The 26,870-nt window shown below is 45.7% G+C and overlaps 1 protein-coding gene across 2 annotated transcripts in view; it reads left to right on the forward strand.

The window, feature by feature from the left end:
- Window positions 1-17,050, forward strand: part of NFS1 (NFS1 cysteine desulfurase) — a 548,610-nt gene extending 531,560 nt beyond the window's left edge. For both annotated transcript variants that reach the window (XM_085619037.1, XM_085619036.1), the window contains exon 13: window positions 15,786-17,050. In XM_085619037.1, the coding sequence (XP_085475163.1) occupies window positions 15,786-15,849 (64 nt within the window). In that variant the 3' untranslated portion in view covers window positions 15,850-17,050. The remainder of the gene's footprint in view (window positions 1-15,785) is intronic.
- Window positions 17,051-26,870: the final 9,820 nt, after the last annotated feature.

A 26,870-nucleotide genomic window follows, 5' to 3' on the forward strand; every position in this document is an offset into this window, starting at 1 on the left:
AGAGTGGGGTAGGTTGGCGTGGGTTGAGTTGGAGTGGGGTGGATGGATGGGGTAGATCATAGTGGATTGGGGTAGAGTTTAGTGATGTAGATTGGGGAACTTTGAAGTGGGATATATTGGAGTGCTGTAGATTGGGATAGATTAGATTAGATTGGAGTGGAGTGGCATAAATTCAGGTAGATTGAAGTGGAGTTGGTTAGATTAAAATATTGTACATTGAGGTAGATTGGAGTGGGGTGGATTATTGTGGTGTAGATTGGTGTGGGGTGGGGTAGATTGCGGTAGAGAAGACTGGGGTAGATTGGGGTGGAGAAGAGTGGGGTAGATTGGGGTGGAGAAGAGTGGGGTAGGTTGGGGTGGAGAAGAGTGGGGTAGGTTGGGGTACGGTGGAGTGGGGGACGGTGGAGTTGGGTAGATAGGGGTTGGGTGGAGTTGGGTAGATTGGGGTAGGTTGGATGGGATAGATTGGAGTAGGGTGGAGTGGGCCTGTCGACCTGACCGGCTTCAAGAACTTCAGACCCATTTCCCTGCTGTCCTTCCCAGCCATGGTCATTGAAAGCCATCAATGCCCAACTCTGAGTTCATCGAAGCAAACCACGTCCTGGACAAGTCCCAATCTGACTTCAGAAGCAACCACAGCACCAAGACTGCACTTCTCGCTGCCACCGTCAACATCCGCTTCCTCCTTGACCGGGGCAAAACCGCAGCTCTCATCCTTCTGGATCTCTCGGCCGCCTTCGACACGACTCACCGCACCCTAATCACGAGACTCCACGACGCTGGCATCCGCGACAAGGCCCTGGACTGGATCCACTCCTTCCTCACCAGTCGACTACATCGAATCAGACTACCTCCATTCCTCCCAGAACCCACAGAGATTAGCTGCGAAGTACCCCAGGGCACCTCCCCGAGCCCCACCCTCTTCAATTTCTACATGGCCACTCTCGCAGCCATCGTCCAGGACTACGGACTCAACATAGTCACTTTCTCTGCCGACACCCAACTGATCATTTCCCTCACCAACAAACCCATAACAGCCAGAAACAACTTCCACAGCGGGATGAAGGCTGTCGCCACCTGAATGAAAAACAGTTACCTCCTAAACTCAACTCTGACAAGACCGAAGTCTTCATCCTGTGACCCACCCCCTCAGCTTGGGACGACTCCTGGTGGCCCTCCACTCTGGGAACTCGGCCCACCCCCACGGACCACACACAGAACATCGGCATCATACTGGACTCCTCGCTCACAATGAACCGTCAGATCAACGCCGTCTCCTCATCATGCTTCCACATGGTTTGCCAGATTCGAAAGACATTCAGATATCCACCGAATCCAGAAAAACGGTCACCCGTGCACTCCTCAGCAGCAGACTCGACTATGGCAACGCACTCTACGCCGGCATCACCCAGTAACTCTGCAGGGAACTACAGGACATCCAAAATGCCACAGCCAGACTGGTTCTCGACATCCCCCCCTGCAGCGATATCACTGAACATTTCTGAGAACTCCACTGGCTCCCAGTCAACAGAAGAATCACTTTCAAGCTCCTTGTGCATGCCTACAAAGCCCTCTACGACACAGGACCAGCATACCTTAACCACTGCCTCTCATTTCACATACCCACCTGACGCTTCTGCTCTGCCCAGCTGGCCCTAGCCAACGTCTCTCTGATCCACAAGACTAGAACCAGAGGAAGATCCTTCTCCTACCTTGCCAGCAAGACCTGGAACACCCTGCCTCTCTGCCTCAATCAATCAGAACATTTGTAAAGCAAACTACTTACCCGTGAGGGTCTCAAGGCGCTGGGGGGGAGGGGGGTGCTGCTACTGCTCGAATAGCCAGGTCTTGAGGAGTCTTCTGAAGGTTAGCAGGTCCTGGGTCTGCCGGATGGGGAGGGTGTTCCAGGTCTTGGCAGCGAGGTGGGAGAACGATCTGCCGCCGGAGGTCGCTCTTCTGATGGGGGGGACTGTGGCGGGGGCGAGGTCGGCGGACCGGAGCTGGTAGTTGGGGGTGTAGAAGCTGAGTCGTCTGTTAAGGTATGCTGGTCCGGTGTTGTGGAGTGCCTTGTGTGCGTGGCTGAAGAGCTTGAAGGTGATCCTCTTGTTGACGGGGAGCCAGTGCAGGTCTCTCAAGTGGGGTGTGATGTGGCTGCGGCGAGGGATGTCGAGGATCAGGCGTGCAGAGGCGTTCTGAATGCGTTGAAGTCGTCTTCTCTTGGATCCCAGCGTCGTGGAGGTGTGTGCGTAGGGTGCGGTGGCAGACCGTGGCGAAGGCAGCTGACTGGTCCAGGAGGATGAGGGCCGCGGTTTCTCTGTTGTCTAGCAGGGCTTTGATGTCATCGGTGGCAGCGATGAGGGCAGTTTCGGTGCTGTGGTTGCTGCGGAACCCGGACTGGGACGGGTCCAGGATGCTGTTTTCCTCGAGGTAGCGGGTCTGTTGACAGACTTCTCGATGACCTTCGCCGGGAACGGGAGCAGGGAGAGGGGCCGGAAGTTCTTGAGGTCGTTGGGGTCAGCCTTGGGTTTTTTGAGTAAGGCATTGATCTCGGCGTGCTTCCAGCTCTCCGGGAAGGTTGCTGTCTCGAAGGAGATCTTGATGGCTTTCCGGAGATGGGGTGCTGGCTTTGTTGAAGATGTTGTGTGCGCCTCAGACAATCCCCGTCACTGACCCTCAAGACTTGGCTTTTCCACCGAACCCCAGCGCCCAGACAGACCAGCAAACCCCCCTCCCAGCACCTTGTGTCCCTCCGGGTAAGTAGCCGTGCTTTATAAACCCTGATTGATTGATTTGAGTAGGTTGGAGTGGGGTTGATTGGGGTAGGAAGGTGTGGAATAGAGTGGAGTGGGGTAGATTGGGGTAGCATGAAGATGGTAGATTGGGGTAGGGGGGAGTGGGGGAGATTGAGGTAAGTTGGAGGTAAGTTGGAGTGGGGTAGATTGGGGTAGGGTGGAATGGGGTAGATTGTGGTACGGTGGAGTGGGTGTAGATTGTGGTACGGTGGAGTGGGGTAGATTGGGGTAGGGTGGAATGGGTTAGAGTGGGGTAAAGTGAGGTAGGGTAGGTTGGAGTGGGGTGGGGTAGGTTGGAGTGGGGTAGATTTGGCCAGATTGGGGTGGAGTGGGGTAGATTGGGGTGGGTTGGAGTGGGTGGATGGATGGGGTAGGTTTGGATGAACGGTGGTAGATTGGGGTAGATCGTACTGGAGTGGGGTAGAGGTGAGTGAGGTAGATTGGGGTAGCTTTGAGTGGTGGAATGAATTTGGATAGAATGGTGAGATCGATTGGAGTGGAGTTGGGTAGATTGGAGTGCTGTTGATTGATAGATATTAGTGTGGAGTGGGGTAGAAATTAGTGTGGAGTGGGGTAGATTGGGGTGGGGTGGGGCGGGGTGAGGTAGATTGGGGTAGTGGTAGAAGGGTATATTGGGATATTTTCGAATGGAGTGGGGTAAATTGGAGTAGTTGGGTAGATTAGAGTGAATTGCAGTAGTGTGGGGTGGAATAGATTGGAGTAGAGAGTGGGGTGGGGGTAGGGAGGATAGGAGTGGATTGAGAGAGATGAGAGTGGAGTGGGATAGATGGGATTGGAGTGGGGTGGATTGGATTGGGTTGGGGTTTGATAGTGAGGTGGACTGGGTGGATTGGAGTGGGGTAGACTAGAGTGGTGTGGTGTAGATTGGAGTGGAGTGGGGTAGAGTGGGGTAGATTGTAGTGGAGTGCGGTAAATTGTAGTGGATAGTATAGATTGGTGTAGAGTTGAGTTGAGTGGAGTGGGGTGATTGAGTATATTGGAGTGGGGTCGGGTGGAGTAGATTATATTGGAGTGGAGTGGGGTAGATTGTGTGTCGGGAGTAGAAGTGGGGTGAATTGGAGTGGATTATATTGTGGTAGATTGAAGTGGCGTGGGGTAGATTAGAGTGAAGTGGTGTCGATTGGGGCAGAGTGCGGTATATTGGAGTAGGATAAATTGGGATAGATCTATGCCCCGACACCATCCACCTGCCCCCTGGGTTAGCAAGTCCCTACAAACAAAAAAGAAGTTCCACAATCGATTCGAGAGAACCTGGAGGAAGCTATATGACTCTGACTCAAAAAACAAATATAAAACTGCCCTGAGCCAGTATCACCTACAGTGTAGGAAAAAAATCTCTCAGGCTCAAAACTGCTCTCAAACCCTTTTCAAAGTGGTCCAAGACCTATCTGATCCGAATCTTATCTCTCCTCCCCCTCTTAGTCCCAAATTCAGTGCTAGGAGCTTGCTGTCTTTTTTGGGCCAACCCCGGCTAACAGACCTTCTAGCTTCTATTAAATCAGGGTCACCCTTAGACCCTCTCCGCCATCCAAACTAAGTACTCTAAGCCCGCAAGCATTACAGCTGCTGCTAGAACTCCTAAATATCTCCCTTAATGATAGGCTGTTGCCCCAGGCCTCGAAGCCCGCTGTGGTCCTCCCCTTGCTTAAAAAGCCTCACCTGGACTCCGCAATTCTATCCAATTTCAGACCCATCTCACTACTCCTTATCTTCTCTAAAATGCTTGAGAAACTGGTTAATTCTCTGCCCACTTCATTTGTGGAAACCCAGGACATTCTCCACCCCTCACAGTCTGATTTCCGAGCAGGGCACAGTACTGAAACTACCCTCCTGAGAGGTACTGAACGCATAAGACGACTTGTGGATTCCGGCGGCACAGCCGCGCTGATCCTATTGGATCTTAGCGTGCCGTTTGACACTGTGTCCCATGCTATTCTCTTGGATAGACTGATCCTATTGGGCATCCTGGGCTCCGCTCTGTCATGGCTCGCCTCCTTCCTGTCATACCGGATGTTCCTTGTCTTCTCAACCAATACAGTGTCGAAATCTCTCCCCCTGTCCTCAGGTGTTCCGCAGGGTTCTACCCTGAGCCCTTTGCTCTTTAACATCTATGTCTGCCCGCCTGTGCAGCTGGTAGGAAGCTGTAGGTTGACTGTTTTCATTCACTGACGACACCCAGATTATTTTTTCCTTGTCATCAGGACAAACGGCCAAATCAGAAGATCTCAACTTTTGCCTCACCCTGGTCGCCACCTGGATGAACACCAACTCCTTGAAGCTAAATGGCGACAAGACTGAGGCGATGATACTGGGCAAGAACCACCAACTCTCTGGCTTAACACTGGCCGGACATGCTGGGAGCTTCACCTATTCCCACCAATAAAGTAAAGAACCTCAGTATGTTGCTGGACTTCACCCTATGAACCCGCAAACCACTAAAGTTGGACCACTTCTACAGGAGGACCTCAGAAATTTCATTTTTATGTTTGATCAGCGACTGGCAGTAAATGAAAAGAAACCGCATTTTACGGTCGGGCCAGAGATACCACCTCTTGGTCTAAGTTGAATCCACAATTAGGGCATATAAGCGAGAGGGTATCTGTCTTGAGTGTGTGCGGGCAGCCTTCAGAAGTTTTAGCAGCAAAACATCTTAGCTGTTTTGAAGGGTATCGGATAGGTTGATGGAGTGTGAAACTGGCAGGGGTCCTGGCCCCTTGGCCCGGCTGATGCGAACAGACGCAGACGGGCTTGCCTTTGGCACACAGCTGCTTGTGGCCATTAAGAAATAGTCTGCCTCCAAAGTGCGTGGCAAATCCGGCACCAACAGGACGGGTTTTAAATCAGTAGCCGTACCCTTCAGTCGAATGCACGTCAGGTAAGAAAGAAAACTAAAAATTGGAGCGACACACAGCAGGTTTTAAAAGCCGAAATGGGAGCCAGACCTCTCCCTGCAAAAAAAGCTACAAGGAAATTAGATCAGAAGATGAAAGGGAATTAGGCTCCTCACAGCACAAAAGTGCTATAAGGAAATTAAACACTCCCGCCAGAGTGGTAAAAGCACTCAGAAAGGAGTGGGTAACAGTATAAAATTAAAAGCGAGCTCCTACCGGAGGTCAGGTGCATGTAAGTGGATTGCTGCGGGTGTCCAGTTTGGCACTTGTGGTGGCGCTAGGTTACCCCGCTCAGTATACACCCACTGCCACCAATAAATTGGATGTTTACTCTCTGCATTGGCGGTTCTTAATCTGTCAGATACCAGATGTGGTTTTACGAATGTACCCACCACTACTAATGACTGATGGCTGTGACTTTATGTACATAATGGGCTTAACTAGTGTGTAGGAAGTCCAACCTATTGCTGGCACAAGAATACTAGATTCTCAATTAGTTGGATGGGGACCCTTTATATCAGATGTGCATTAACTTATCTGATAATATATTTTCAATATATTTTCATACGTCTACCCACTGCCACCATCATTTATTGACTGCACTGTCTGCAACATCGTGGATACGGTGAATTTAATTGAGATAGTAAATCATCTAACCTATTACGGGCATAAGAATTCCGGATCCCTCTTGCTATACCAAAAAATACCTGGCTCCCCAGGGACCCATTCGTATTGAGAAAGAGATTTTAACTTCATGGGAATGTTTTCCCTGTCTGGTAATTGTTCCCTTGAGACACAGTGTATAATTAACCTGTGGGTACGCTTTACAGACTGACAAATACGACTATAGTGAATGCCAAAATACAGCAAAAACCCTTCATAGCCTTATTATAGCTGTGAGCACGCTTCATCAGCATTAGTCCAGATGATTGGAAAATGGTAGTTACATTTGTGTGACCCCCCCACTCTTTCCACAAGTGGGTGACTACAGAAGTGGCCTTCCTCTAGTTAGACCTACGGAGCCTATTTGCCTTAAACTAGATAGATAGATGTGCCCGAGTTGGTAACTCAAGTGTTTTGGGGCTTTTTCCTTCACATGTGATTACCACTATGAATCACTGTCCAGCGAGATGCACTGATAAACTATATCAAGTTAAGTCAAGCAAAGCTTTATTCGATTTCAGTTTTAGAAATTCATCAAAGCACATAAACTATATCAATTACTCTCAGCCAAATCAACTGTAAGGAGGTATACGTAATTACCCCCTCCTCTCCATTTTTACCCATTACAGTCAGCTTCTACAAGATGGACCAGTATGGTAGGGCCTACTTTTACCTTTAGCATTGACTGAGTCAGGACTGTGACTTTCTAGGGATCCTGTTAACCCTGATGAAGACCCATGACTCTTCTGGGCTCTAAAAGGGCCTACACATGGTGGTTAGAAGTGAGAGGGAGACATCATATTTTGGCTCACCCTTTTAAATTATTTTAATTCTGCCCAGTGTTCCCTTTTAAGAAAGAGATATCTTTTACCCCAACACTGACGTAGTTTTACCAATTAATCTGGATCCCACGTCTATCAGTAACAAATAGACTTGTGATCTCCCTTGTCCTGAGGTCAAGAGCTCCTTGGTGGGATTATCCAACCACGGTGGGGTGAATTCATCTATGATGAACCATGCCACAATAGTGTGAGTGAGGCTTTTCCATCTGTTTTTACAATGGTCCTGTTAGGACTTAGGCATTTATGAAACTAAATCTGTTCTTTGGCCACTACCATACTTTTTGTGGGCATCATTGTGGCTTTGACGGATGTATGGTAGTAGGTTATATCCTCTTGCTCTCTTGTTGGAATAGGGACTAACTGTATGGCAAACATGAATGTATGTACTAACTACTTATAGTGTATATGGGAAAGGCTTTGAATGGTGATAATAGCTACCTTTGTGTGAGATTACCATATTATTTTAACAGCAAGTTCACATTATTCGTGCTAACACAAATAACAGAAATGCAGCGTAAACTTCCTCTGCTGTCCAGACAGCTACACGTAGTTCGCAATATTTATTACAGGGCTATCCGGCCCAGTACATTTCTGATGTGCAAGGTAGCCTGTTTTGAAACATTTGCTTGCCTTATGGACGTGTCTCAGTAATGCTTTTACAAGAGATGCACAACTCCTCCCCGTCCCAGTAGAGAATTTTTGGGGAGAAAGGTATGCGAAGACGTACAATTTTGGAAGGAGCCAAAATAAAGACAGAGTGCCTTTAGGTTTTACGGATAATAAATTGCTGGGCATAAAAAAGAAATGTAAAATACGAATCATTTAGCAGCTACCAGAAGTATGATAATATAAATGTAGGTGTTGGGTAGAGATTAGACTAGTTATTACAGGCATTAGGTGTTTGCAATATAAAATGCTTAGGTTTTGTTTAGTATTTTGGCTGTGAGATTACTATAATTCCCATAATTCTGAAACACTAGGTTTGTGTGCCAATTGTACATAATAAATAATCTATGATTATTAAACACTAGCTGCTTTGTGTGTCTACTTCTTTCAGGGGTCAGGGTGAGGGTCCATGCATTATACAACAAATCCCTGAACCTCTGGGAGGGTTGTCTGACTCATAACACTCTAAATCTAGATGTGCCTAATTCGTAATGGAAACATCTGGACACCTGTCCATTTTCCTTTTCTACAAAAGGGGTGCAATAAGCAAGATCACCTTGGGGCTAAGAAAATCTTTCTGGTTCTACCATTCAATTTGAGCAGTTAAAGACAGGACAAGCACTCAAAAGGAAAGATCGAATCATGGACAGGGTTGGAAGTAGCATATGTTACCAACTGTAGTATTGACACTACTGATCTTCCAGGAACTGCTCATTAAGCCTCCGGTGGAGTTGGGCATGAGGCACAGAGGATATGCAGAAAACCATTAACGCAGTAATGAGATCTTGCAAGAATTCACCTGCAATGTCTTCATATGAATCTAACATTTCAATCGATCAGTTCAATCTTTATTTCGATCAATTAAGATCATAAAAGACATTTTACAATAAGAAAAAGGCACTCGACCTACCATTAAAAAGTACAAAATATCAGTATATAAAATTAATATACAATCATTATAAAAATCCAAACATTAAAAATCTTATCTTATATTAATCTTATAAGGTGCATAGCTACCAAAAAGATTTCCCAGCGCCGCAATACAGGAAAAAAATACAAGTAGCCAAGCTAACCACAATCTATTGGTTGAATAACCACGCCTTTACATGTCTGCGAAAATTGCTGAAAACAGTTTCCTTCCTAAGAAATAGAGGAAGGGAATTCCAGAGAAGGGGGCCCAGATAAGCAAAGGACCGACCACCCAGATGAGACCGTTTGATCCTTGGCACTAAAAACTTAGCCTGAGTAGAGGAACGAAGAGAACGTGGAGGGAGATAAGAATGAACAATAGCCCTTAAATATTGAGGAGCACTGCCAGACTTCACTTTGAACATATAGCTCAGGGTCTTGAACTTTACACGGCACTCAACCCTGAGCCAGTGAAGCTCCTGGAGAGAGCTAGAAACAGAAGTCATTTGCGGGATTTGGCAAAGCAATCTAGCTGCCGCGTTCTGCACCACTTGCAGTCTGCGTATCACATCCGTATTGGCTCCCAAATATAAGATTTTGCCATAGTCCAGTCTAGATGTAATAAGTGCTTGGATCACTGTTTTTTGAGTAGGACTAGGCAACATCCAAAGGATCTTCCTGAGCCATTTAAGGATTGTGAAGCAGATAGAAGCCACTTTTACTGCTTGCTGCTTCATTGAAAGTTGATTGTCGATAATTAAAAATGTTCAGATAATTTGCCTAAAAGCCTAAAAATTCATATTCGTATAAAAAGGCATAAAATGAGTCTGTAATACCATTTGCATTTCTAAACTGGAAAAATGACCTTGGAATCCGCAACCATTGGTGGCACGAAAGATCAGGTACAGTGTTTATCAAAGGTGCACCTATTTTGTACAGAGAGTGTGTGTGTTTGAGAGTAGTAATGGGAAACTCCACCTTGTGATAGAATGAGGACCATATTCTGGTATGATACCAGCCTACCCATTTCTACATCATTTATCTTCCTTCACAAACTTTAGTTTGGATATGCTTAGATAGGCATGCCAACCTTTGTCGTGTTTCTTTCGCAGTTTGACCACGTCCAACTCAAGAATTTGGCAATAGCTATTACACATGGTGCACTAGTGTTGGTCAGCAGTATCCTCATTGATATAACACTGCTCCTAACGCCCATGTTCTTACATAGTGGGCACAACCATTTTTTTTGTGGCGCCTTGTATGCTGGACAGACAAATATTATATGTGAATAACTTTTCTCATATTCCAGACACAACTTACACATACTGTCATTTTCATTATGCCAATTGCATGTAAATGCATTTACAGGTAATGAGCCTACCCGAAATTGAAAATATAGACGTCTATCCCTTGGTTTAGTAATGACATCTCAGTAATGCTCACATTGTGGGCAGGGCTTAAACTCTAAAAATTTGCCCGTCAGTGATGTTGCCTCTGAGGTCATTATATTATTATTCACCACCGTAGACCAATAGAGTCTTTTCATCTCTTCTTTTGGGGGAAATTGCTGGTTCTCTGGGTCTTCCCATAAATTTCGCAATCCCATACTAACCAGTGTAGTTTTTATATTTTGTAGCCACTTGATCTTACATGAGGTATCTAAGGCCCAAACAGAGCAGTTGTATACTGCGATAACTCAGGAATAGTCCATACTCTCTGCCAGTAAGCAATTGGACGAAACTTGGCAACCTCTCCCAGTCTGCTACAACCTAGGTCATAGAACACTGGTTTTAATGGAGTGCTCTGTGGTAGACCAATAACACTTCTCACAAATGTATTCTGTGCTAAAACTAATGGCTTTAAATCATTAAAGCCCCAGAGTTCAGTGCCATATGTTACAGAGGCTATAACTTTGGTGTTATAGATCTTGAGTAAGGGATACATGGGTCGGGTGTGTGAGGTCTTATATTCCTTCAGCAAAGCACCGGGTAGATGACAATGCTTTAGGGCCATGGTATCTATTTGGGGGTTCCAGTTGAGTTCCCCAATGTAATTCCCAGATAATTGAAAACATCAGTTTGCTCCAAACGTTCACCATTTACAGACACCCTACCCTTTATTGCTCTGTGTTTGTGGAGGACCCACAATCTTTACAAAACCCCTCAAACCTTAAGGCCCTCTGTAAACCACTCTGAGTCTTAGAAATGATTACGGTATCGTCAGCAAACATAAGTATGGGGACTTTAACACCTGCAAGGGACCAGGCGTCGGTCGGAAAATTAGAAAAATAATCTACAACCCCATTAATAAACAATAAAAATAGGGTCGGCGCCAAAATCTAACATTTCAGAAAGATAGAAGAAGTTGTTCAGAGGATATGCAGGAAACCATTAACGCAGTAATGAGATCTGGCAAGAATTCACCTGCAATGTCTTCATATGAATCTAACATTTCAGAAAGAGAGAAGTTGTTCTCCAAAGGATATATTTTTGCTACTTGTGTCCAGTACATTAAAAGGATGGACTGAACTGGGTTTGAAATAGATTTTGCATGATTGATATATGAAGCATGAGGTGTTAAGACTTTGTTCTGCGAGTCATTTAATTATAGTTATTAGAATATTCTTGGTCATCTCAGAAGAGTGGTAAACACCACCGTACACTTGAAGAAACTTCTTTGGGTGGATTTCAAGCAGAGTGGAAGGACTTTGTAACAGAAATGGTCTTTGCCAACAAGTAAGATCAGGATCTTTTGATGGTTCTCTACTGTTGGAATATGAAAGTGTGCATCCTGAAATTATATAGAGCACATCCATTGCTCTTGATGGACCTGGGGATAGATTTGATGGGGTGCTAACATTTCTTCATTAGTTGTAAGCTGAGGATGGGCCTGAACCCTTTGTTTGTCCCTTCATTTGAATCGGAAAGTTCCCCTTTTTGGGAATTTTGGGAACTTGTTCCACAGCTTGCTTCTCTTAGAGGATGTTAACTTTCTTCTGAAGATTTTTTCCTTGTAACTGCAAGCTGTCTTTGGAGGAATGGGTGTCGGAGATGATGGGAGCCTTAGAGCATAGAAATGTTGCACAATATTCAGCACTCATCTGTGTCTTATAACTTTTTGCCTTACTTCTAAATAAATCCTGACGCTTCCCCCTCTCATACTAGCAAATGGAGGAGAGGAGTTGCTGTGTTGTAGATATGATTTTTTTCTGCGACCAAAGATGGTTGTTGGCTGCTTCCTCTTACTGTAGTTTATAGTATTGCTAGCAGCACTGAGGGGCTAGAATATCAACATTCAGAGGAATTGTAATGGTATTTTCTGAACTCCTTCCTTTTGCTTACGTCCACTGCCATAAGGCTTTCCAGTTCAGTTTCCATTTGCTGCATCTCCATGTCTGCACACAAGCAAGCCAAATAGCATGACAGAGTATGAAAGGTTCAAATTCCTCTGCTGTGTATCAGGTGTTAGGCCAGTAAAGTGAAGATCTGACTCACACTGCAAGACAAGACCATAACAGTAGCCTAGTGTGGCTAGTTCTGAAGAATAGGCAGCAGCACTGAGTGAGCACCCTCATGTTCTCATTTAAGACTTCTTGAAAGTCTTCTATATCATCTTGTGGGAGCTTCTCTGTGAAATGATACTGCCAATCTGATAAGGATCTGTCATATCTCCTTAGCAGGGCAGTATTAGTATTACGATTCTACAAACTTTCCTTCCCATCACTCCAACTTATTTACATTACCTTTTGGAAGGTACATGCTAAGGGTCTGCTTTCCACTGTATTTTCCTGTAGCTGAAACTATAACTTAGTCTAATGGAGGATCAGCACCTAGAAATGGAGGGTCTTGGTGTGGAGATTGTTTCAGCAACCTAGCTGAGTAGATTTAGTTGAGGCTGGAGTCGAGAGTAGCACCAATGCTTGTTCCGGTAAACTTGGCATCAGTCAATGGCCTCAAGATAGATTGGTTATGCAAGATTTTAAAGATGATGGGAGTGGATGCCAGTAGTGTAGGGATTGAAATTGTAAGCTTGGCAGCTCCTCCGACACGAAACTTCATTAAAAGTATCACTGTCATCAATTAAAGGAAGTGCGGAAGGGAGTGATTCTGTATGAGTAGGAGAGCATCATCTACTAGAATGTCTGTAATGTGTCAGACTATGCCTTTCCAGAGACCCTGACTTCCTCCTTGACAACCCTAAGCTCCTTGGAAGGGATGTCACTGGAAATGCACTAAGTGGTGGTGAAAGGGTCATAGGCTGAGGCATGGTTAGTAATCACAGATGGTGATGTAGGTATTACGGCAACAGACATGAGATGCTTGGTGGCTACAAGGTGGTGCCCACACTAAAATGGAGGATGAGCAGGAACTGACCACAGGTGTATCTTCACAGGTTGGAGGGTAGGCTCTTGAGTTCTCAGAGTCTGAAGTTTCAGGCACCCTTCTTCTCTTCACACAGTCTGCAGAAAGATAGAGGTTTGTTCTTCAACATCAATCCTTGTTTTATTGACAGTCTGGTCTTCAACATGGTGATACCTTTTGATGCTGATTGTGTTTAGCCCCAGGTCTCCGGCATTATGTAGTATGATGTAGACCAAGAGTGTCGTCCTTTCTCCCGCTGGATCCTTTTTCTATTTTGAAAAGATCCCCTCTCCTGAGAGCTTCCGAAACCTGAACCCAGGTGTCTCTACTAGTCCTCCTGTAGACCATGAAGGCAGGTTTTTTCTTTATCCTTTACTGTCCCAGATAATTTTATGGAGTGTGTGCTGTCTTCTAGCTCATGATTCTCCAGAAGACAAAATGTACAGACTGCATATGGGTCTGTGTCTCCTTTGTTCCGTACGAAGAACACTTCTCAAAAAGGGCTAGCATTTTCTGAAGAACAAATATACTTTTCTGTCAGAAAACAGAAAATAAACTTGTTTCGTCTCAAGAGACATCTAGTCAATCAATAATCTGAAAGTTTGTTAAGTTTTTCCAAAGTCTGAGGTCAGAGCTCTAGGATCCTGATCCCAGGAGCCAGAAAAAAGAACTGAAGCAACTGTAACTGAGAGGGTATGCCTAGATACTGTTGGAGTGTGCTTTCTTCAAGGAGCAGTGTCCGTTTTACAGCCTTTTGGCTGCAGCCTCTCTAGCTACATTGCCCTCTTTTCTCTCAATTTTCATTTAAATTGGTTTGTGAGAAATATCTCAATGAAGTGACTGTTTTTAAGTTCACTTTGGCTTATTTTTGGGGGGGGGGGGGGAATAAATGAAAATTGGCCAATGATGCAATCAATGATTCAATCAAAAATGAATTTTGTTTTAAAACAAATTACCTTTTCTCAAATAAAAGTATGTTGTGTAGATTTTATAAAAAAGTGTTCTGGGATTCCAAATGTGGGCCAGACTGTGTTGTGGCCCCACAGGTGCCAGTAAACAAACTGAGGTTATTGATCACCTCCTCGCTCTCTGTGATGATAGCAGTAAGGGCGACACAGCGAGTCAGGGTACCTGTGAAGCATACGGTATGTGCATGGTTCTCATTTCAAAATAGTGGGTGTAACCAATGCCCTAAATAGATGGTTAACTGTTCCAAAATGATGACAGCCGAACTAGTGTTCTGCTTAGGGTCAGCGCAGGCAGTTCAATATTTAAGGAGCTAACCTTCTTTGCCTGTGTCTGGCAACAAGCATAGTTGATGACATTTCCCCTGTTAGTGCCAAGCATGCACCCAGCCTTAGCCTTCATTTTCACATTTATATTGTTTTTGAGGATTCTCCCTCACAATCCTCCTTATTCTTCTCTCATCCCGACAAGAACATTTTCTGTGAATCTTACTGTGAATTTAAGTTGCTCTTGTGGTCATAGAGGATTTGGCTTTAGTGCCATTTGGCACGGGCATGCAGGTTGCCTGGAATCTTTATTGGCCATATTTCTTTACATGGGATGGTGAGTGAATCTTTTGATAAGCTCATCTTTCATATTCATGGTATAATTGCATATTACTAAATCATGATTGCTTCTATTTGCAGCCAACATCCACATATATAGCAAAGAATTCAGTGAGACTAGTGGGCAATTTGACGAGATGTCAAGTTGGCGGGTGTGGAAAATCAACCTCCCTGCGAGATTTCTCAACGCAGGTGGTTGGATTTCTTATGCGAGTGGTCGCGTGTGCCGGCGACCGCTCACATTGAGAAACCGTCCGTTTGCGTTAAGAAAGCTGCCGCTCAAGTAAAAAATCTACTCGAGCGGCAGAAAGAAAGCAGCGCCTGCTTGCGCTGTGCGTGGTGCTGTTTGCGATGATTGCACAGTGCGGACAAACACCCTGCACTAAAAAACGCCACGAACGGCATTTATCTAATGCACTCCGCCGCTTGCGGAGCTCTGCGTAGCAGACGTTTTTTTTTTGCACTTCACAGTGTTCCGCGTAGCAGAACTCCGTGAACTCAACCCAGGCTTAGGTAGGAGGAATAGGGTTGGGTACTTACCATCATGGTAAATACCATCACCGTGGAGTTATTTTTTTATTTTATTTTTTTTCAGATGTGGTAAATATTTCCTATTCTGCATGCTCAACTTGAAAGGAAGTATAACATGCAGAATCGGTATTTAACAAACCAAATTCCGCATGTTTTGCCTTTTTTTTTTTTTTTTTTAGGCCTTTTTCCCACAATAAACTTCAGCAGGTTTGACTTATCAGAATCTAGCAGGGCAAAATTGATGATTATTACACAACTCGGAATTCCAATCCCTTTGCAAACTTATTTGTACAGGGATCGGAATTTTGTCCTCGTCTTGTAATGAGGGCCAAGAGGATCATCTGCTTCCTGGCCTCACTGGTAAGTTGTTTGTATCACTAATAAAACAGTGCAAATGTTTGCATATTTCTTTTAAGTCAGGATTGACTGGTTTCTTTAATTCAACTATTTTTATGTTGTTGAAAGTATATCGTTTGAGCTTCATGTGTCTTTCGGGAAGTTTTTTACCTTAATTTGCTTTTTTCTTTTTTTTTTATAGTCCTCTATGGGAAATGGTGCAAGATGGAATTGATTTGAAGAGCATCAAATGGACACAACACTAGACCTTCCATTTAAAATTAAAGGCGTTGCTGTTGGAATGGAGTGATCTGTATTATTGTGCTTTTCCATTTCGCGGCAGAATCATGTAGATGTTGCTCTGTACTTAAAGCGATATAATGGCTGGCTTTAAGATTAAAATATCCTAGTAGAGGGAAGATGCCATATAGGGGGTGTAGGAGGCTGGATGCTTAATATTTTCCTCAGAATTTTTTGGGGTTTAGACATTTATTAAGCTGCATGTTGTAATATCCACTACAACACCCCTCAGATTCGTGCCACTTGAAGCTTTCAAAATATTTCCTCTACGGTTATAATCTGACTATTTCTGTAATGGATCAGCCGTAAGTTCAGATGGTGTTAGCACGGGTAACACTGCAGCACCTTAATCAATACAGTTGTATAATAGTAGAGAATGCTTAGCAATTGGATTATTCAAAAGTTGGAAGCACCTTAAACTTAGAAATGGGTAAACATTTATTTAAGACCAGTTTCATTGTCAGTGTTGACTCTAAAATTTTTCTTTTTCTTTCTTTAATTTTGTAGCTGACATCTGTGTGGTAGTTAAGTTCAGTTCCTCTTCTTTAATAGTCATAAGCTTTTTGAACTCCCAATTGTATTTACACTTGTTTTAAACTATGGCATCATTCTCGAATTTCGCCTAACCCAGTGAGTGCTATTTTTCTAAACGGAGAAAGAAGAGGCCAGTGATACTTTCGAAAGTCGAAATTTGTTTTGTAAACGTTTTGGTTTTATTGATGGTAATTAATATCCTGGTTAACATTCCACGAGCTGGCACATGTTCGAAATATGAGCGCACAAAGATATTGCGATTGGTAAAGATGGGCTTCTTGGGTCAAACAGACCTTTACAAAGAATTACCTTTTTTCTGCTTCTTCTCTTTGTGGTACTTTCAAGAAGGCACTTGTCAGTTACTTTTCTGGATAGTTTAAAATGGCTCCAGACGTCCTTCTTTTTTTCACATGTCAACTGTCTTTTAAAAAAGTAAGCAGATTTTGCATAGTACATTTCAATCACGCACAAGGAGGCACAGTAATGTGATCCACTCTTATAAGTATAAACGTACCTATGCAATGTTAGTGTGTAAAATAAAATGGCTATGTACCGCTAATATAAGTCGCTTATGCCAAGTAAAGGTATTGTGAATATTAAAGATGGCCATATGTTGTATATGGTCTCACTGTTTTTGATGTGTGCTTTGTGCTGCATTCCTTTATTGGAATGTCCGTTATTCTGAAATCTTGCTGCCTGCTTATCTGCTGGTGATGGGCATTTGAATCATGTGTGCTTTGTGAACAGAAGGCATGCTGGCAAGAGCTTAGTTGTGTGTGTCCAGGTGAAAATAACTGTACTGCTTGACTATTTCAATCCCTCTGTGAACGCTTCTAACTAATAAATTACAGTTTTGATTAAGACGCAGGATTAGGGCCATGGGAGCCAGCTCAGCCTTCAGAGGACAAAATTGAAAGTCAAAACCATAAATGTTTATTCAAATCTAAAAATAATTACACAAGACCAAAAGTAGTCTTTCAAATTTGCACAATTTTTTTGTGCAGTTCTTTATTGTATAGTACAGATGAAGCAGAATTAAAGAAAAGCAGCATGAACTTTTCATTCCGGGGGTAAATCCGCAGTGGCGTGGGAAACAGACAGAAATTGGAATCTATATCATATGCAGACCCCTGCTAGAGGAGGAAATGCGCGAGTATGCTGCTCAGTCCGGGCCTGGGGTTTAGAAGGGGTATGTCGAACCATCGTAGTGAGTGCGTATATGGATACCTCTAAAAACAGAGCACTCTGGGTGGGGGTAAGGGAGTAGGGCAGCGCAAGGTTACGGGGATTCGGCATGGTCAGGAAGCTATAGATGCAGGTAAGGAATCAATTGTGAGGAGGATCTGAAAGAGGGGGAGCAAGGTAGGAGAGTGGGTGGCTGTGTTAGGACAGCACAAGTTGTAGTGGGGGCGTCAGCCTCCCGCATTTTCTCACAGAATTGCATTAGCATGGTATCCCATGCCTCGGCAATGGGCCGTTTACGGAGGCAACAGGCTTCTTCATTATGCAGATTGGTGCTTTCAGCTTCTTCCCAACGGAGAAGGGCATTCCGCCATTGGATAGGAAGTGGTGCCTAAACCCTCTAATGTAGGGCGAGGACTTGTTTAGCAAGCAATAGTGCTAAATTGATTAAACTAATTCGAGCTGTATGCTTGAGTTCCCTCTTATAGATCTCCACAGCAGTCGCCTTCTAGATATTGAGATGCGTGAGTTCAGTACCTGATGCAAGGGCTGCATTTACCTCCTGCCAATAAGTAGAGAGTGTGGAACACTCCCATAATGTGTCAGAGGACTACAACATCAGGGTGGCACCTGTGGCATTGAAGACCAGCTGCGAGGAAGATGCGGTTGAGTTTTGCCAGGGTTAAGTTGGCTCAGTGTAGGACTGTGTATTGAATACATTTAAAGTGTGCGTTACGGCAAATGACGCGAGGCGAATCCAGCACTTGGGCCCACTCTGAGTCATACAGTGGTCGTCCGGTGTCATCTTTCAAATCAGCATCAATGATGCATCAAATAATACCAATTGTGAGAGGTAAGGTCAATCGCCAAAGAAAGTAATTAGCCAGAAGCAAAATATAGTTTTGATAACCAGGCCCCAGTGCTTGTGCTCCTTCCCCGGTGCCGATCCCGGTGACGACGACCCAGACGCTGATTGTGCCCCCCAACCACCGTTGACCCCAGCCTCATCCCCGATGTGGACACGGCACCAGTCCAACATCGATCGACGTCTGTACCGGCACCGGGGATACTTTTGTCCCACTGTTCATTCCTGGTGTTCCCTACCGCCCTGAGTGGCAGCCAGAGGGGTACTGGGAGGGGTCTATTGACCCTCTAGCAGATCAACTCGAGGAATCGGACTGGAGAGAGGAGTTGGGTGATGCAAGTGGTCTGGATACCTCCCCAGACCTTGGAATGCTTTCTCCCCCTACCGTGGCTACGAAGGAGGAAGCTTCCTACGCTGTGGTATTGGGTAGGGTGGCTAAGGCCTTAGGCCTCGAGCTTATTACGGTGGCTGTCAAGACTAACCTCCTGACAGGTGTTTCAGCAGGCAGCAGCCTCTTTGGAGTCTCTGTTGCCTTTTAATGAAGCCCTCACCAACATCCTTTTGGGCACTTGGTCCATGCCAGATGGCATATGCGGACTCTGCAGTAGGACCTGAAGTTCCAGTGTGCGCAGCATCAGTGGAATCTTTCTGATGTCGTCCAGATATCGGAGGAGACTGCAAGTCAGCTGCAGTGGTGACTCTCAGACCAGGATTAGGTCAGCGGCAGATCCCTCTCCCTTCCACAACCAGAGTAACAGTAGTGACGGATGAGTCACTTCTGGGATGGGCGGCCACATGGCTAGGCAGAGATCAGAGGCCTCTAGTTGCCAGCGGAGTCCGGGCTCCACATCAACCTTCTGGAGCTCCGGGCGATTTTTTCTTGCACTGAAGACATTCCTTCCCTCTGTCAAAGGAAGAGTAGTGCAAGTGTTCACGGACACCACCACCACCATGTGGTACTACAACAAACAGGGCCTGGTGGGGTCGTGAACCCTATGTCAGAGGCTCTTCGCCTTTGGACACGGCTGGAAAATCAGGGCATATCCCTGGTGGTTCAACACCTGGCAGGTTCCCTGAACGCCAGGGTGGACAAACTCAGTTGCCGGTGCATGATGGATCACAAATGGCGTCTACACTTGGAGGTGGTGCAAGGTCTCTTTCAGCAGTGGGGAGAGCCTTGGTTAGATCTATTCGCCACCGAAGAGAACGCACAATGTCAGCAGTTCTGCGCGTTGGAGTTTCCAAGGTGGAACTCGCTCGGCAATGCCTTTCGTCACGAGTGGAATCGCAGCCTTCTGTACGCCTTTCCACCTGTACCACTTCTACCCAGAGTGCTGAAGAAGATCAAGAGCGACCGGGCCCAAGTAATTCTTGTGGCTCCAGACTGAGCACGAAGAGTCTGGTACCCCAAGCTCTTGAGTATGGCCATCGATCCTCCGATCAGACAGCCTCTTCGGGAGGATCTTCTGTCGCAGCAGCAGGGGACGGTCCTCCACCCGAACCTGTCCAGCCTCCACCTCCTTGCGTGGAGATTGAGCGGTGACAGTTGACCGCTTTCAACCTTTCTCCCCAAGTCTGTAATGTCATCTAGGCAGCCATGCGTCCCTCCACTAAAACGGTATACGACTGTAGGTGGAACAAATTTGTGACATGGTGCACAGCAAAGGCTGGATTCTGCCCCTCTTTCGGAGGTTCTCTTCATTCTTTTTTTGGCCAAGCAGAGCTCTGCTCATTGCACTCTTAAAGGTTATCTTTCGGCCATTTCGGCCTTTCTTCTCTTTCCTGATCAGCCTTCTCTTTTCAAGTCCCCAATTGTAAATAGATTTTTGAAAGGCATTACTCATCTCTCTCCTCCTTCTCTTTTCGTAATGCCCCAGTGGGACTTGAATCTTGTCCTGACTTACCTTATGCGTGCTCCCTTTGAGACGCTACATAATTGTCCTCTACGTCTTCTTACTCTTAAGTCTGCCTTCTTGCTTGCCATCACCTCTGCTCACAGGGTGAGTGAACTTCAGGCTCTGCCTTCCAAACCTCCCTTTCTTGCTGTCCATCCGGACAAAGGGGTCCTTCGAACTAGGCCCTCTTTTCTGCCCTAAGTGGTTACCTCTTTCCACATAGGTCAGACCATCACATTGCTCACCTTCTTCCCACCTCCGCACCCTTCCAAAGAAGAGGAGAGTCTCCACCATCTGGACCCAAAACGTGCGCGGTCATTCTACCTTGACTGCACTAAAGCTTTCCAGGTGGATGATCAACTCTTCGTGGGTTATGTGGGCTCCAAGAAAGGTCGGGCAGTGCATAAATGTACCATCTCTCGATGGGTTGTCCTATTCCTCAAGATCTGCTTTTCTTTGGCAAAGAAGGAAGCTCCAGTAGTGTTGCTCGCCCACTCTACCAGGGCAACGGCAGCCACTACTGCTTTGGGGCGTGGGGTTCCGCTGGTTGACATCTGCAAGGCAGCCATGTGGGCATCACTGTACATGTTTACAAAGCATTACTGCCTGGACAGCCAAGTCCGGAGAGACTGCTTTTTCTGCTGTTTTGTTCTCCAGGACTTCCTGGTGTGAACTTAGTTCGCAGACCCTCCTCCAGGGATAGTATTGCTGGGGTATCTATTCTAAGAGAAGGAATCTATAAATAATGGTCTTTCAGATGAAGAAGTTACTTACCTTCGGTAACGATGTATCCATAAGAGACAATCATTAGTTATAGATTCCTGTTCTGCAAACTGACTTCTAGGGATATGGACTCCCTTACAGGGCCCAAGTTTTGTGCACCAATGGTCAGTGTCTTGCATGGCTCTGCGCTTCTGGTACGGAAAGTCGTGTCTGAACTGACGTCAGCGGGTAGGGGTGGCGTCCAAGTAGACACCGTGATGTCATCCCGGCGACCACGATGACAAACCTCAAGTCGACTGATGCACAGGGGTACTGCTTCGAAAAAATGTCTCCGGATCTGGGGTAATTCTAAGGTAAGGAATCTATAACTAATGTATATCTCTTACAGATACATCATTACCAGAGGTAAGTAACTGGTTCTTCTTGGCTTGGGGCCTTCTTATGTCTTCCTTTGGAGCTGGAAGGGTTGGGACCGAGGTTGGTGCATCAGACAGTGACTGATGCCGGACCGACAACGACAATTCCCATCACGCTTTAATATTTTTACTTTTGCAGTTGTTTTTAAGCCTGGTAGGAGAGTGAAAACTGCCACTAGGCGCCCCTTTTCTGCCTCTGCAACAAAAAAGACGATGAGCAGCACTGTTCTTTGCCCTCTGGCCTGGGTGGGATGCAGTGCTTGATCTGGAAAAACAAAATACAAATAAAATGGGCGTGTGTGCTGTTTGTCCTGCAGGTGCCATTCATGTGTGTATACGGAGGATCATTGACTTCACGCCTGCGTGCCCTCTGTGCATTAGAAAGCTACTGAACAGTGTCAGGGCGGGGCGGGGCCTGCTGAGTGGCACAAGGGAGGAGGATTGGTGGGCAGAGGGCTGCCTGGGCACTGTTTAAAGTGTGCATGTTACAGACATGCATAGTTTAAACTTCTCAACCCAGCTCTCTTAGACAGCTGGATTGAGAGCCTGCAGAAGCCTCCAGTGCCCTCGGGAGTGCAGAGAGCTGCTTCCTTCAATCCTTGCGCTTCTCTCATGCTGAGAGAAGAGGACGTCTCAGTCAGCGGTGTGCAAGCAAGATACAAGTTACTTTTTATTTGATTTATTTTACATACCCCCTCATTAGAGGGAAGAGGTGTGGCACCGCGGCCTGGGCGACTGACTCCGGAATCTGAGGATCACGGTTCGATCCCCGGCACCAGGGGCAGATTAGCCCAGCACCATGTGATTCTGGGCAATAGCTTGCTTGATCTTCCCGACGGCCCCCAGCGCCTAGAGACCCTTACGGGTGATTGTTCGCGCTTTACAAATGTGGGTTGTTATTATTACATGTAGCGCATGCATGCACCCACCCACTAGGACCCCCGTGTAGCCTGGTTTTGACTCTAAAAGCGCTGTATTTTTGGTGTGCATTAGTCAAAATGTGTGCTTGTGCCCCCACCCCCTTCTACTACTGCCTGCGCCGCACCCTCTCCACCCTCGAGTCATATTCGGCCCTTTCCAGTGCTTCCTCATTCCTCTTCATTTACGCTCCACACCCCTCGTGTGGCAGGAAATGCTCTCTCCTCAGTCTCTGCTTCCACAACAACCCCTGTGCTTGGGAGTCTCAGCTGTAGGTGCAGGAACCAGCCGGACTGGATAGTGGAGACAGGCAGGACATGATAGCACTAAAGGCAGCTCTGTAGACAAGAGGAGGTGGGGGCGTTAGAGTGACAGCACTAAGGAGAGGAGGTTTGATGTGACACCAGGGCTTTAAGTGGGATGAAAAAACTGGGTAGTCTCTCAAAGGGGCGTGGTCAATGTAAATAAGGGCGTGGCTTAAAAACACATAAGCTAAAAATCTATGCTTAGCATCGTGTACCAACCGACTTGTATTTTGCTGTTTCTGTCATTGCATCCACATTTATGATACAACAAGTAACATTACATCTACAACAAGTCAGGACTATTGGCTTTGTCAGTGGTTTTTAGCGGCATAAGATAAATAAGCAGCAACTATGGCTTGTTGGATACATTACTGAAAAAACGTCCACTTAAAGCCCTGGTGACACCGTGACGATGTTGGTGCTCCTGAGTTTCAAAAAGATAATGTAAATCCAGAGAAAATGACTCCCTTCCCCTACAACGCTCGCCTGGCATGATATCATACCGTAATTTGGCCTTACATAACTTTACCTACAAAGCAAACGAACAGATTACTGTAAAAAAAGGAGCGCACTTCCAAAAGAAGGTCTGCACTTTCATACAAAAGCTTGCTGGCAAGGCACACGGGCACAACGCCCATCCCAGACACAAGTGCGCGACAGACGGCACCTTGTCCGGCTCACAGCTCAAGTGAAACGTGCTATATGCCGGATATACAGCTAAGGTCACACCGATTGCATTGCCGATATTAAGCTGAAATGACACACGCTGCCTGCCCCGTGCAAAGCTGGGGTGACAGCATGTCTATGCTCCCAAACACCGAAGGAGCGATAGCCAGGAGCTTTCTAATGCACAGCGGGCAAGCTGACGTGAAGTCAATGATCGTCCTTATACACACATGATTGGCACCTGCAGGACAAACAGCACACATGCGTGACCCAACACCTCCTTTGCCCGTCTCACCACTCTCGGTAGTTGCCAGCCGCCCCTGTATCCCCTAGCTATCTTCTGGAACCCGGTAGGAAGTAAACTAAAATCAAATTGAACCAATTAGCAATCAGCTCAGGTCAGTGTTTGCTGCCCATAGTGGACTTGTACGGGAGACTGTTGCTTGGCACCAGGCGCGCAACAACCATTGGACTCACAGGGCTTCAGCCCCCCCAGCCCCCCCCCCGTCGTGTGTGGCAGCCCGGGATAAGACAGCTTCCCGGGCGCACACACAGCCGCACCGAGCACTTCACAGGTCTTTAAAAGACCATTTGCATGTTAATGAGGCCTCGCTGTTTCACCCCTTCTAAGAGTCCAGAGGCAGCGCATGAAGGCATCAAGTAGGTCTCACTTGCGGCCTTGATTAACATTATTTTATTTAAACTGAATCGATCCGGACAATTGATACATCACTAGCAACATTGCAATGTGAGATCAGTTTCTCAATCAAACATCACTTGCAAGTGGCTCCGAATGTGTTGTGCTATAGCGACAAGAAAAAGTTCATGACGACTTGATGTGGTTCTCCAGTAGCTCGATGCAAACTCCCAGAAATATAACATTAGGCTATGTCTTAAATCATCTCACCTACGTACTTGCCGGATCACTTACTCCCTCCTCCACACAGCTCACTCACGTCTTGGCTCTACCATTTACTCGTGTTTTTTTAATTCACTCAGTAGTGTGCTCGTTGGCTCAGCCGTAAAAGTCACCTTTGACTAAACCAAATACGAGCTTTATTGTGCTCCCCAAAGGGAAACCTCGAAGATTCAAACGGTTAAGGGACCCGAAGACCGATTGCGGCCCCTTTCTTGCGTAACACGTGGACTCTTCAACCTTTTAATTCCTTCTACCCTTGACTATGCACTCCCATCCTCATTTTTGGCATTCTCAATGAACAAAGTGTGATCAAAATGAGTCCAAGTTATTGGCTACTTTAATACTTTTCTAATAAATATGACCTCGTTCATGTTTGTTCCAGCTGTTCTCACCTTCAGCACTCACTTCCCATCCCAGCCCCTGTCTAGACTCCAGTTGGACACCCCAAAAGCTGAACACATAATAAAAACTTGAAAAGCTGAAATCGATCACTAGGTCAATTGTTACTGGTTAAGTTCCTCGCACTCTAACGTCTGACAGCACTCTGCATACCACGCCCCCATTTGTTCCGCTCCCCTAGCCCCCTCCTTTCCCTCCTCTCTTTCTTCCACTTGGAGCCAGGACTGCTTGGACTGGTTTTTCAAGTCAGGGGAGGTCTTAAGTAGCTTTTTGATGAATAACCCGCCCAGACTACTTATGTAAGATTGTACTGTAGCTCAGTGGGATGAGTGCCCGCTGCCGCAATCTATGTCTACACAGGTATTAATTAATACCACGGGTAAGCTCTCGTAATATTTGCTTGATAAGGTCCATTGGACATAACGTGGTTCAAGCAGGCTCACTCAATGGGGGATTGTGATGAAGCTTAGCTTGAAGTGAGTTCGGGGTTGCCGTCTTCAGATCTCTGTTGTCACATGGTCCATGGGGACAGTTAGCATGAGCACGCTGCAGACTGTCCGCTGCTTTGCGCATGTTACTACACAAGTTTATTTTGCAAATGCCTCTTTTGCCATTTTCACATGAGAACCTACCGCTGTGTTCACACTCTGCAAGTTCCTGAGATTTAGTCTGAACATTGCGAACAAGGTTAATCAACAATGCCCCTTGTTATTCTGTTCTGGTCAGGCCCTAGCATCTAGACAAAATATACTGATGCAGCTGTTGTTTGGAATACGTACTTTGGTCCTATTGGATACATAAATAGGTAGCACACACTCGGAGAGGGACCTATCCAGGGAGAAGAGCAAGATGTAGATCTACCATCTATAGACTGAGGTACGGGGTTTGCAGATAAAGCCCAGAGATCTTCTAATTTATTAACATTCTGCTTTTATACAAGGGGAGGGAGGTTAGGCTACACTGTCTTTTCATAATGACAGCTCCTTTCATGTTTTATGGACTACTTGCTATGCTGACCGTATTTGTGTTCTGCATTTTCCTGCTTATTGTGGCACATATACTGCATATTAGAGCACGTTAGTTAAAATAAATATTTTAAACTTGTTTGTGTCTCTGTTAGATCTTATTGTGGACAAGTCCAAGAGTGCGAGCGAAAGGTTGTGTCTTGCAACCGCCATTCCTGAGAGTATCAGGAGTGGGTGTGTTCTGGGGTGTCTAATCACTTGTTTCTCTGGAAGTGAGTAGGAGAGCAAGTAAGACACTATAGCTAGTTGGTCCTGGGCTCATGGGTACTAAGGTGGTAGGATGACTCAGCCCCTTATACACTAAGGTCCCATAATCATACGCATAGTTCTGTGTGTGCGCAGAATTCCTGCAACACTGTCTTCTTCCTTTTCAGAACCTTTCATTTACTCTAAAAATCCCTAAGCACTTGCATTGGTTTTATTTTTAAGAGAGCGCTATACAAAGATTTTGAATCTGAATGGGGCCATTCACACGTGTGGCCATCAATTTTAGTCAGTGGGGGGCCATGAAGATTGACTAAAAGTGAGACTGTACTCCAAAGTGCGAGACTTGACCCATCAGGTTAAACCTGTGGCTTCTACTGTCTCTTGATAGTTTGTTGAAAAATCCATTTCTACTATTCAGTGTGTGGATGGTGTCCGTCTCGATTAAGTACACTGCAAACCCTTTCTTTGGGACACAAATGGTGCAGACTTGATAAGGCTCAGCAAGAGCGTGAGCTTTTCATTGGGGCACATACCAACCACCATGACAGGAAACAGGGGAGTTTACATTCCATGTCCATTCAATCCATGGCCTCTGAGACTCAGCGGCTAGTAGCGCCTTTATTGTTTAAATTCTGATGTGGGTTGTGTTGTGAAATGTATGTTCTGAACTTAGCACGACTAGTAGTGTTTACAAATCTTTAATTTGTAGATGTGATACATTTGCATGTCCTGAAGGGTTAATTAAGTGAGGTGTAAAGGTTCTTGACTGGACCAGATGCTACTATGGGAAACCCCTTTTAGAATGGGTTCTTACACCGACATGTATGAGTTGCAAAGGCCTCAGGCATCAGAAGTTCCGCAGGTAAAGCAAGTGTTACAGGCTTAGACATTTAGACAGCAGAACTGTCTCTTAGGTCACATAGACATACCAGT

The sequence above is a fragment of the Triturus cristatus genome, chromosome 7 (genome assembly GCF_964204655.1).
Source record: "Triturus cristatus chromosome 7, aTriCri1.1, whole genome shotgun sequence".
Taxonomy (NCBI): Eukaryota; Metazoa; Chordata; class Amphibia; order Caudata; family Salamandridae; genus Triturus; species Triturus cristatus.